This window comes from Temnothorax nylanderi, unplaced genomic scaffold (genome assembly GCF_030848795.1).
Source record: "Temnothorax nylanderi isolate EJ_2023f unplaced genomic scaffold, tnyl_v1.0 TNYL_tig1076_pilon, whole genome shotgun sequence".
Lineage (NCBI taxonomy): Eukaryota > Metazoa > Arthropoda > Insecta > Hymenoptera > Formicidae > Temnothorax > Temnothorax nylanderi.
This window is the reverse complement of record NW_027250138.1, coordinates 28,336-41,537: the sequence shown is the minus strand read 5'-3', so window position 1 is coordinate 41,537 and position 13,202 is coordinate 28,336. Positions and strand designations below refer to the sequence as shown.

At 46.7% G+C, this 13,202-nt stretch overlaps 3 protein-coding genes and 1 pseudogene across 3 annotated transcripts; all 4 read left to right on the top strand.

Moving 5' to 3' along the window:
- The first annotated feature begins 253 nt into the window (after positions 1-253).
- Positions 254-1,110, top strand: LOC139786562 (uncharacterized; annotated as a pseudogene).
- Positions 1,111-2,411: 1,301 nt separating this feature from the next.
- Positions 2,412-3,500, top strand: LOC139786561 (uncharacterized). Its single transcript, XM_071725713.1, has one exon. It carries the CDS (start codon positions 2,412-2,414, stop codon positions 3,498-3,500), a length of 1,089 nt encoding a protein of 362 aa, XP_071581814.1.
- A 1,120-nt stretch (positions 3,501-4,620) lies between these two features.
- LOC139786559 (uncharacterized) lies at positions 4,621-5,238 on the top strand. Its single transcript, XM_071725710.1, has one exon. It carries the CDS (start codon positions 4,621-4,623, stop codon positions 5,236-5,238), a length of 618 nt encoding a protein of 205 aa, XP_071581811.1.
- A 4,181-nt stretch (positions 5,239-9,419) lies between these two features.
- Positions 9,420-10,772, top strand: LOC139786560 (uncharacterized protein F54H12.2-like). The gene is made up of 2 exons (XM_071725712.1): positions 9,420-10,366; positions 10,436-10,772. Exons 1-2 carry the CDS (start codon positions 9,420-9,422, stop codon positions 10,770-10,772), a joined length of 1,284 nt encoding a protein of 427 aa, XP_071581813.1.
- The last annotated feature ends 2,430 nt before the right edge of the window (positions 10,773-13,202 follow it).

Sequence of the window (13,202 nt, the reverse complement as noted above, 5' to 3'; positions counted from 1 at the left end):
GGATACGTGCGTTGGCTAGGAAAACGCGTTCCGCGAGATTCACGCGTATGCGGTACGTACGACTGGGCCGGGAGATACGTCGGATTATCGTTTGAGTCGGCGGAACTAACGCACGGTCCGGCGGGGCTATCGTTTCGCCCGGTACGAGACTTAACTCCCGAGAATATATGGGATCTCGTGAGCTCGATCGCGCAAAGTAACGGGGGGAATAGATATCGCGCAAAATTTCGACGTGCGCGTTTTCAACGTTGCGATGCCAGTGGGGCGTGGGGGGTGCGATAACAGGTTAACGGCCATCACTAAGCGGTCAATTTTAGATCTCGGGAATAGCGATAATTTGTGTCTACCTCGTTCCCTCGTGTTGGCACGAATTTATCGCGAGCGCGGAAATCTACGTACGGGAGTGTTGCACGACAGGTGGAATACCGTAAGATGCCGGACTTCCGCGCTTCAGCGTGAATTAGCGTTGGAGCTGGTGAGGAACGCCGGTGTTACGATACCCGAAGACGGGTGCGGAATTCCGGAGATCGCGCGTTTTCAACATTTTCTCGCAAATGAAAATATAGCAATAATCGTATATAATTCCAACAACTTTGGTAGAGGCGAGAATCCTTTGTACGACGGCGCCGAATTACTCGCCTCGTTAGAACGCGAACCTACGTGTCGTTTAAATATTATGTATTACGAGCGTACGCACCATTACAACCCGATATTGAATTTGAATGCTGCCGCCGGTACTCAAAAAGAATTTTGCGTGTCGTGCAACACTGCGTATCGTAAAGACAGAGGACATCGCTGTTCGAAAAATGTCCGCGTTGTTACGCCACTCCCTCGTGCGAGAATCCCGAAGTAGAAATTGTCAGGTGCGCGGCGTGTAATCGTGCGTTTTTCGGAAATTCGTGTTTCGAACGTCATCTCGCGCAAAAATCTTACGACGGTAAATCGCTCGCGAGCGTCTGCAGTTCCGTGAAGATTTGCGATAATTGCGGGCGATTCGTCAAGAGAGGTTCGCGACACGAATGCGGCGTTTCGTATTGCAAGACGTGTTGTTCGTTGCAGTCCGCTAATCATTTATGTTTCATGCGGCTCTTCACCGTAATGCCGAAGTAAACGAAGACCCGGGCGAGGGTACGAGTACTACGTTGGCACGGAGAGAGCGGGTAGCGCCTGCTAACGAAAATGTCGGCACGGAAGCAACGAACAAACGTAGCAAAAAAGAACGCGTTGCATTCGTGTTCTATGATTTCGAAACGCGTCAAGACGAGACGCTCGAGGGTACGGAGAACGTCAAAGTTCACGTACCGACTCTCTGCGTTGCGCAACAGATTTGCGAAACGTGTGCCGCGATAGACGACATGTCGGTGCAATGCCGTTGGTGCGGAGTGCGCGAGTTTGTATTTCGTCGCGATCCTGTACAAGAGTTCGTCAATTTTGTAAACGCGAACGACGAAATGTTACAAAAAAATTATTTGCATCGCGCATAATGCGAAAGCGTTCGACGCGCAATTTATTCTAAAGTATTTAGTTGAAAATACAGAAATGACGGAACAGCCACAAGTAATTTTAAACGGAACGAAAATTGTCGTGATGACGGTCGGACATACAAAATTTATCGATAGTTTAAATTATATGCCGATGAAATTATCAGAATTACCTAAAGCTTTCGGGCTACAGGATACATCGGATAAGGCATTTTTCCACATTTGTTTAACACCCGCGAAAATCAAGATTATATCGGTCCGATACCCGACACACGATATTTTTCTCCCGAGCATATGAAAGCGGAAGAACGCGAAACGGTTTCTTTCGTGGCACGCGGAGATGACGCGTAACAACTTCATTTTTAATTTTCAAAGTGAAATTATTAAATATTGCCGTAACGACGTGGATATTCTTCGACGCGCGTGCATGGCTTACAGAAAAATTTTTTTTGGAATGCGGAAACGTGTGTCCGTTCGTGGAATGCACGACTATCGCCTCTACGTGCATGAGAGTTTTTCGCAAAAACTTTCTGCGCAAGGAAGAGATAGGAGTCATTCCTGCGAGGGGATATAGATTCGTCGATAATCACTCGCGCAAAGCTCTACAGTGGTTAGTGTGGATGGAGCGCGAGCTCGGACATCCCATAATTCACGCAGGGCGGGGGCGCGAGCATAAAATCGACGGCACGCGCGTTGACGGATATTACGAGACGCCGACTAATGACGACGACGACGACGACGACGACGAGACGCGACGTTACGTACTACAATTTCACGGTTGCTTTTGGCACGGATGTCCCACATGTTTTCAGGTAAATCGCGATTAAAACGCCTTCGACCGCAAATCGCGAGGACACGATCGACGCGCGCTACGAACGAACACTCGCGATGACATGTCGTCTCCAAAGAAAGGGGTACCTTGTGACGGAGATGTGGGAGTGCGCTTTCGACCGTGAGTTGCGAGAAAATCAGGCGATGAGGGATTATCTAGAAAATCATCCATTATTGAAACACGCGCCTCTCGATCCTCGCGACGCGTTTTACGGAGGACGCACGGGAAACATCGCCACCCGTCGCGAAATTTGGGGTACGGAGAAAATACGTTACGTGGACGTATGCTCTCTGTACCCGTACGTATTGAAAACCGGTGCTTTTCCGATCGGTCACCCCGATATTTTTATCGGCGAAGAATGCCGAGCGTTAATCGGAACTGCGCCGAACTATAATTTTGATTTGCTCGAAGGTCTCATCCGATGTCGAGTACTTGCACCGCGCGATCTTTTTCACCCGGTACTCCCATATCGCGTACGCGGAAAATTATTGTTCGCGTTATGTCGTAGTTGCTGCGAAACGTTCTCGCAGGCCGCGTGCACTCACGATAACCCCGCCGATCGTGAATTCGAGGGTACTTGGGTATCCGTCGAATTGCGCAAAGCCGTCGAGAAAGGTTATCTCGTGACAAAAGTAAGCGAAATATGGCAATATAAAGTTGCGCGATATGACCCCGGTACTCGGCAGGGCGGTTTGTTCGCCGAATATATAAATACGTTTTTAAAATTAAAACAAGAAGCTAGTGGGTGGCCGAGCGATTGTCATGATGACGAGGCGAAAGAACGATACCTACGGGAATACGCGGAAACCGAGGGTGTTGTTCTCGATAAGAACAATATCGTCCGGAATCCTGGCCTGCGCTCGGTCGCGAAACTCTGCTTAAATTCTTTCTGGGGAAAATTCGGCCAGCGTACCAATTTGCCTAAGACTGAGGTCGTGAAATCTTGTCAGCGTTTCATGACTTTGCTCACGAATCCCGAGCACGAGATAATCGACATATTACCCGTTAACGACGAGGTGATATATGCTTCGTGGCGGCTACGAGATGAGGCCGTCGTGGCTTCCCCATTGACAAATGTCGTGATCGCGGCGTACACGACGGCACAAGCGCGCTTAAAACTATACGAATATTTAGAAGCATTAGATAGGCGCGTTTTATATTACGATACCGACTCTTGTATATATTAAGTACAGGCGATCCAAACGAGTACGAACCGCGCACCGGTAACTTCCTCGGCGACATGACGGACGAGCTCGAGAGCTACGGCCGCGGCACCTATATCGAGAAGTTCGTGTCGGGAGGGCCAAAATTCTACGCTTATATTATTCGTACACCGGACGGACGTACTGTAGAGTCGTGTAAAGTAAAAGGTATTACTTTAAATTATAAGAATTCTTTAGCTGTAAATTTCAATAGTATTAAAAACTTAATAATACAAAGAGAGAGAGAGGGTAAAGGAGAGGAGGAGGGAGAAACGTCGTCGGCGGGGACGGCAATAAATCTGCGTTTTAGTGCAATTCGACGCACCGCGTTTCACGACATTATAACTCGCGAAGAAACGAAAACGTGTGCACCAGTATTGGTAAAACGTAGATTTATCAATAATCGTTATTCACTTCCGTACGGTTACGTAGAGTGAATAACTTTTTCTCCTTCTTTTTCTTTATTTTTAAGTTAGGCTAACACGTTTTCTGCCACATTAGGGTAAAAAAAAAATGTTTTCGTATTATATTGTAAAGTTTTTTAATTTTGTAAAAATAGTTGTAAGTGTAAAAGGATTTTTGTACATATGTAACTAAAAATATAATGTAGCGATATGTAAATATATTATGTGTGTGTGTGTGTGGGTGTTTAAATATAAAATTTCTTGAAATTTGTTTTCTTTCCTCAGAAAATCTAAAAAAAAAATAAAATATTTTCACATTTAAAGCGTAAATAGTTGCATCATATAATTTCATCCCCTCCTTTTCCCCGCGCTTATTTTTTTTCACAATTTTTATTCTCCGCCCGGAGCATCGCGTACAAGTTCGTCGATCGCGATGCTCTCGCTGCGGAATCGTAATAAGCTTGTAAGACATGGATAAGCTTATAAGCACCGCGGCGCGAGAATCAGCTGATCGACGGCCGCGGTGATGTTCGCTTGTGCGAGCGTTTGCGGGGGTACGCTGGTGCGCGCGTTCGCCGCCGCCGCCGCCGCCGCCGCCGCCGCCGCCGCCGTTGATTAGCTTATTTCCCCTCCCACCCCTCTACTCTTCAAATTATTCTTTTTGAAGTCACGCGCGGAATTCGAGTCAATCATTTCGCAAAATGGACGTGCGCTGGAAACATCCCTGGACGTCGATCGTGTGTGGACCCACCGGTTGCGGGAAGACGATCTTCGTGAAAACCTTTCTCCGACAATTATCTCACATGTCCGACGTACGTTTCGAGAGAGTTTTGTTTTATTACGCGGAGTGGCAGGAGGCTTATCGTCAATTACAATACGACGCGCGCGAGGAAGCAGTGCCAAAGAAAAAAAATATAATTGAATTTCGCGAGGGATTGCCACGTCCGGAAGATTATTCAGCCGATCCGCTTTCCCCAAAATTGGTGATAATCGACGATCTTATGAGAGAATCGTCATCGTGCGACGCGATCGTGGATCTCTTTACCAAAGGCAGTCATCATAAGAATCTTAGCGTAATTCTCATCTCGCAAAATCTTTTTCATCAGGGACGCGGGCAACGCGATATATCGCTCAATGCAAATTACATCGTAGTTTTCAAGAATCCTCGCGATCGTGCGCAAATTCGTCATTTAGCGCGTCAAGTCTTTCCCAATGATCCAAAGTTTCTAGAAGAGGCATACTACGACGCCACGTCGAGGCCGCACGGGTATCTACTACTCGATCTGAAACAATCAACTCCGGACGAATATCGTTTTTGAACGTGCATCTTTCCCGACGATACGGCACATTTCGTCTACGTACCGCGTAGATCATTTTCCAACGGTTACGTATAAAAGGCGCGCACTAGCGCTCGCGCTGGTCAGTCGTGTCAGTTTTCTCGCGATGGAAAAGAAGGAAAATAACGCGAAATCAGACAGAGCGACGAAAAACGCCAGACGTTCGATCGGAAAGAAAAATATCTGTCTTCTCGAGGCGTTGCTGTATTTGAACAAAAATCAACGCGCAACCTTCTTACGGACCGCAGACGATAAATTAATACGGTGTATCGGCGAATGCGCGTTCAACACGCTCAAAGGTAACGTGCCGCTCGAGCGACGTGAAAAAAATCAATTGAGCAAATACAAAGCGACACTGCGTCGCATCGCGTCAAAATGCTGTAATTTGAAGGATAAAAGAAAGCTGATGGTACAACGAGGCGGATTCTTATCCTATATTATCGGACCTATATTAACCGCCTTACTGTCGCGGATTATCGGCGGCGGCGGTAGAGATTAAAAGGGCGCGTTATGGAAAGGGCAAAGAAGATGGTTTTGATCACTACGGAAAATCTCGAAAGAATGCAGCGTTAATTATCGCAACAAAACGCTCCCCCCGCTGCGTTTGCCGTCGTCGGTAGCGAACAAACGATGGAAAACAGCGAAAATTCGGAGAACGCAAATATTACCGTGCGTACACCCGGGACACCTCTATCGCGACTCGATGAGGAGATGGGTCGCATTCTTAATTCACCCTTGCCACTCGACGTCGGGGAGAAATGGAAAAAATATAAAGAGGCACTTTGGCGATATCTTCACTTTGTTCGCGTAGCGCGAAAGCGAAATCGGGACGCGCGCAACGATGAAAAAGACGAAAATGTGGATAGCGATATTCGCGTGGTCCGTGACGACAACGACGACGACGGTGACTACGAAACGACGACAACGCGTGATCTCGAATCGACTTTACACTCTAACGGTATTATGGCGAAAAATGACGTCGCGGCAGCCGCCGCCGCCGCCACTGCCGTCGCGTCGAACGATCGTAATTTTGATATGTCGAAAAGCACTAAAAGAATACTGGATAGCGTGCCGAAAACTTATCGTCCGAATGCTCGTTTGCTGTTAAAGTATTTATTCGATAAAGCAGTTCCAAGTAGAATTAGCTGGAACGAAGATAGAGTCGTGACTATAGACGGCAGCGTTATAAAAGATTCGAATATCGACGACCTGATAAACGAGGCTATGCGCGAAAGAAAAACCGTGAAAGCAACGGGGAGACTTCAGTTCGCACGTTTACTTCGCGTCTTAAACGTCCCCGCGGTACTGGTGAGAAATAAGGTATTATTAACCGCTACTTCTTCGAATATCTCGACATTTCAACCTCCCAGGAGTTCCACACCGATAGAGACACCGAAAAGTAGCGTTGATTCGCAGCAGGCGAAGAAAAAACGCTTACTTGATTGGAGTAAACAGAAATGACGGAACTTGAAAAATTCTACTACGATCCGCGACATTACGCTGGCTATTCGGCAACGGATAATCTGACTCGCGCCGCTAAACCGAATTTCTCCCGTAACGAAGTCACGCGCTGGCTCGAAACGCAAGACGCTTACACGTTGCATCGTCCATCGCGCAGAAAATTTCCACGGTTGCATTACACCGTGACGAATATCGACGATCTGTGGGAGGCCGATTTGATCGAGCTCCGAAATCTCAAAAGTTACAACGATGGATATTCGTATCTTCTGGTGATTATAGACGTGCTTAGTAAATATGCCTGGGTAGAACCGCTACGAGACAAAACGAGTAATCACGTGACGACGGCTTTCCAGCTCGTGCTCTCGAAAAGTGACGGGCGCGTACCGGTATACCTACAAACGGACAAAGGTAAAGAATTTATCGGGCGTCCGTTGCAAAAGTTTCTGGAAGAAAACGACATTCGTTTCGCGTAGCCCGTAATCCGGATATCAAAGCTTCCGTCGTCGAGCGTTTCAACAGAACGTTGAAGGAGCGAATGTGGCGCTATTTTACGCATAAAAATACGCGGCGCTACATCGATGTTTTGCAGGATATCGTAAGCGCTTACAATCACACCCGTCATTCCTCCATCAGAATGCAGCCGGCTGTCGTTACGAGAGAAAACGCTCGTGTCGCGCGCGAAAATATAGTTCGACGATGGAGGACGAGCGAAAAGATGAAACGCGCACGAAAAGCTAAATACAGTGTCGGAGACCTCGTTCGCGTCAGTAGAACAAAAGCTACCTTCGAGAAAGGATACGAGGCGAGGTGGAGTGAAGAGATATTTCAAATTCACCGCGTTCTCGAGTGGCGAAAACCACGCGTGTACGAATTGAGCGATTTAGCAGATGAAGTCATAGACGGTATTTTTTACGAGCAGGAATTAGCTAGGGTAGAGAAAAACTTGCAGGAAGAAGAGTTTATCGTCGATCGCATGATAAAGACCAGGGGGCACGGCGCTAATAAACAGGTGTTAGTTAGCTGGCGCGGTTATCCCAGCAAGTTCGACTCTTGGATCCCCGCTTCGAATTTAACTTCTCTTCTTCAAAATGAGGGACGACCAATTTCTCATGGTTCTTCCGAGCAATAGCAGCATGCGCTATTTCCCAGAAAATAGAACCTCGTCATTCGTTACGGAATTACCTCAAACTGTACACTTACACGGTGAATGGGAAGTGGCGCTTAGCGAGATTCAATTTCCCAGTACTCTTTTACACTTGCGCTATAAGGAAAATGAAATCCTCTTCTACGATACTAAACCGGAAGAAGAAAAAGAGAAAGTACAGGTGGCGAAAAAAAGCACATTTTCGTTCGGACTTTACAAAAATACCAGAGAACTTATCTCGGCGATTAATGAAGCATGCAAACAAGCTGACTCGCACTTTTATTTAGATCAACAAGAGAAGACTGGAGGAAAAACCCACATCAGCATTACTTGTAACGCAAGTGAATGCAATCTAATACATCATATGTGCCTTTCCGATACTCTTCTACAAATACTCGGTTTAGGTCATGTTCTTCTCAATAATCCCGAATACTATGGCGAATTTTCTGTCAGACGCTACGCAATTTATCCTTTTTCCAACCAAGCGTTTACTGCAAAATATATTAAACTTGGTCATATTAGCGAAAATAGTGATGCGCGCGAAACAGCTTTCTATAGTCGTGAACCTTGTAGTTTGCAGCGCGGTATTCCAGATAAAATGTTCGTTTATTGCGATATTTGCGAGCCTTATGTAACAGGTGACGCGCAAACACCTCTTCTCCGAATAGTGCCGGTCGAGACATACCGCTATAATCACGTGGACGCTTACGGAACGAATCAGGTGAAACATTTCTCCCCGCTGCATTATATTCCATTACGCAAAACAAATTTCCGCACGATTGAAATAGATATAAAAGATCAACTCGGAAAAAATATACCATTCGAATCCGGGACGCTGACGGTGACATTGCACTTTAGACGTTTCCAGTAACAACGCGGTGTATTGTCGTCGAAAAAAAATAAAAACTAAATTCAGAGCCATGGACTACGAATATTACGATTCACATCAGAGTGGACGAGGCGGAGGAATTCCACGAGTTTTCGTCGGAGCATCCTATCAACGAGGTCATGGAATCGGTAGTTTTCTCGGAGGATTATTCAGAAAGGTGCTGCCTTACCTAAGTAGAGGCGCGCGAGCGGTCGGTAAAGAAGCTTTACGCGCGGGTATCAATGTGATGCAAGATGTCGAAAATGATACGCCGTTGAAGGAGGCGCTCAAAACTCGCTTCAAGGAATCGAGTGGAAATCTTAAAAGAAAAGCCCAGGAGAAGATAAGCAGCATGATGAAGGGATCGGGATATAAAGTATCCGCAAAAAATCCTGCGTTTCAGTTTCCCTTTGGCAACCACGCCAGTCACGTCGCAGTTCGTAAACGTCGTCGTCCTCAAACGGACAAAAGAAAATCGTCAAAGAGCAAGCAGAGGAAGAGAATAACGATCAAAAAATCATCGAAGAAGAAGAAGAAGACTCGTGCTGTAAACAGAAAGTCATCTACCGCTACGAGACAGCGTCATCGTCGAGTTAGCGTCAAGAAACGCAGCGTATTCGACATATTCTCTTAATCGTCGCGCGCGCGCACACGAAGCAAGAATTCAAGGAGCGGAGGAGGAGGATAAGCATGTCTTTTCTGCACACGCACTCGAGTGAGTGTTTAAAAAGCGAACTCGATTTCTTCTCATTGCCACCCACTCAAACTAGTATCGAGAGCTCGCAATGGATCTATTACAAGCCCATAACTTCCTTCGGGGACGACGCGCCTATAGAATTCGTCATACCCGGTCACGGGGAAGACTACCTGGACCTCACGCACACCATGTTGAGCCTTCGCATACGCGTAGAAACTTCTCCCCTAGCAGGCGGCGGTGGCGACGGCCAAACAAGTACACCAGGCGGACCTGCGTTCAAAGTAGGCCCTGTAAATCATTTACTGCATTCCATGTTCAATCAAATCGACGTATATTTCAATCAAAAGCTCGTCTCGCCCCCAAACAACGCCTACGCGTACCGCGCGTACATAGAGGCGTTGTTAAATTATTCTTCACCCGCAAAAACCTCCCATCTGACCTCTTGTCTGTGGGACATGGATACCCCCGGACTCATGGACGCACTCGTAGATTCAGAAACACCAAATCCGGCTCTCGTGAGACGCGCTCGTTACATTCACGAGGGACACACGCTAGATCTCATAGGTCATCTTCATTGCGACGTTTTCAATCAAGATAAATTTTTAATTAACGGTGTGGAGGTTAGAATGAGACTCGTTCGTTCGAAAGATTCGTTTTGCCTTATGGAAAATACTTCGACGTCGAAAATACGCATTCTAGACGCCAGTCTGCTCGTGAGAAGAGCAAAAATAAGCCCAGGCGTTTTACTCGCGCATGCGAGTATGTTGAGCAAAACTACCGCCAAATATCCCCTTACGAGAGTCGAAGTTAAAACATTTACGATTCACGCTGGTCTCGTAGGAGAATCGATAGACAATGTAATACTCGGTCAACTGCCGAAACAAATAATAGTCGGTTTTGTCGATAACAGAGCGTTCAACGGAGATAGAAAATTAAACCCGTTTAATTTCAAAAACTACGGTATAAATTTCTTTTCGCTGTACGCCGACGGTATACAAATTCCCAGTAGACCGTTACAACCGAGCTTCTCGAGAGACGAGCCACTCTACGTCGAAGCTTATCACACTCTCTTTTCGGGAACCGGCATACACTTTTTGAACGAGGGTAATTCCATAAGCAGAGAAGATTACGCCGAAGGATTCACACTTTTCGCCTTTGATCTTACACCCGACTTATCCGCCAATTTCGCCGGCCATTGGAATCTTGTGAAACATGGCAGTTTACGATTAGAAGTGCGATTTGAAAAAGCACTTACCACAACCGTTAATTGTATCGTTTACGCCGAGTTCGATAATGTTCTAGAAATCGACTCCTCTCGTCAAATCATCGTCGACTTTGCCGGTTAACTTTATTTTTATCCCACCACTATATATTTTACCCATCGCCATTTTTCTGCGTAAAGTCCTGTGAAAAGAGAGAGATTCAGTTTCACTCGAGACACGAACGTCGACGCTTCGCTTGAAAAAAATAGAGAGTGCATTTTGAACTATGGATCTGACCATCGACATACAAGGTTTCCGGGATGTCAACGGAAAGTTTATTCCGAAAGAAGTCGCAGTTGTCGCGATTAACGCGGCAATCACCGGACACTGGATTATGTCGCCACCCTTTCCATTTGACGATCTACCCGAAAAGACAAGACGAGAGAATAACTGGCTTTCGCGAAATTATCATGGAATCGAGTGGTTCGATGGTGAAACCGATCTCAAATGTTTCACCCTACATCTGCGAGAAATTACGCGACAAGTGCGTTACATCTACTGCAGAGGCGTGGAAAAGGCTCGTTACTTGAGTCGACTACTTTCCAGAAACATATATAATCTGGAAGAAATTTCTCTACCGTTCAAAAGTTTACCGGAGGCCCGAGAGTACAGACAACGCTGCACACATCACGGATTTCGTGTTTCGACTACGGACAAAATTGCTTGTGCGTTACGTAACGCTTTTAAATTGAAACGCTGGATAGTCTTGCGAGACAACAGCGAATGCATCAGCAGCAGCAGCAGCAGCAACAGCAGCAGTAGTAGCAGCAACAGCATCGACTCGAGCTACGATACTAATCTCTCTTACGTAAAATTGGTCACAAGCGACGACGACAACGACGAAAAACCGACGGTGACATCGCTATAAAAAAATAACCACCTCGCTGTGTAGAAAATGAACTCGCTAGAAATCTTACAAGCGTTGCATCATCTCAGTGTCAGATATGCGGGCGTCTATCCTGCCGACAGACTGCCGAGGGTGTGGACGAGGTCGACGGCCATCGTCGCTAATACGGACGATCACGATCGGCCTGGCCAACATTGGGTCGCTTTTTACGTCGACGAGCAAGGAGCAGGAACGTATTTCGATAGCTACGGACTACCGCCTTTAGACTCCAGATTCCTCTTACGCCTTCGTCGGAATTCCACTACACATCGATGGAACACCGTAACACTACAAGGAACACTCTCTCAAACTTGCGGCCAATACTGCTGTGTATTTTTATATTACATGTGTAGCGGTTATAATCTTTGTCAGTTTCTTAATCTGTTTAGCGACAATAGCGAGCGCAATGATCGTTTGATTGTAAAATTATTTCGTAAAATTTTTCTTCATAATAAAAGCGCATGCGTAAAACCTCACGTTGAATGTTGCCATGTTCAGGCATGTACTTTTAAGAATAATTAAAAATACTTATTCTCACGTATCAATGTATTATTTTATGTAATAAACATTGTTTGTATCTTCAACCCCTCCCGTCTATTTATTCATTCCCTTTTCTTTTGCGTTAAAATAGTTGCATCACGTCACAAAGCGAACCTGACCGTTCCTGTTTTACCCTCTCCTTTCTCCAGAAAATAAGTTTCACGTATTTCATTGTTTCGAAAACTCTTTGTCCAGACCCAAGTCCTAAAAGAACACGGTCATAAATCATGAAAACTATTCTCTGAAATCATAAAAATTCCACTTTCCGTTTTCGGCATCTTAGCATCATATCCTTATTTTAGCTTAGCGTCGTCTACCACGTGCTCCCGCCAAAATGGCGCTGGTCGGCACTTCCTCTATTTTTCCTTGTGACTTAGCGTCGTCCACCACGTGCAGGCCCAAAAAGACGCTGGACCCTTTAGGCGGGAGGGCCAATCAGACGCTGGGTAGGTATGGGGTATCCAATCAGAACGCGCCATTTAGTTACTATTTCGAATCCGACATTTTTGTTTCGTAGTTTTTTACCACATGCAGCCCCAAAAAAGTCACTAGACACCCTAGGCGCGGGAGAGCCAATCAGACGCTGGGTAGGTATGCGGTATCCAATCAAAACGCTCCATTTGAAGCCGCCATTTTTGACTCCTACTCTTCCACCACGTGCTACCTTCTCAAAGCCGCCAGACGCCTCGGGGGGGAGGGCCAATCAGACGCTGGGTAGGTATGGGGTATCCAATCAAATCGCTCCATTTAATTACCTCGTTACCTCCACCCCTCAGGCGGCAGCCAATCAGAGCGCTCCGAGGTCACGTGGGCAGACCGTCTGGCCACGCCCCTGGCGCCGGAGGGGTCGGTGGAGGGGGTTTGTTTTGACGCCCCATACCTACCCACTTACTACTAACGGCCGCGATATTTACAACGGGTTGAGAATACAGTTTAACAGTTGCGGTATGCACAACGGTGCGATGAGCGCGGGACACCGAGTCAGGGCGCACGCGGTACGCGCGAGAAGAACGGAGTGACAATGCTCGCGGGGCGGCACTAGCGGCCGGATGCACGTGTGTTGCGATCGTGACGGGCGATCGGCTCGT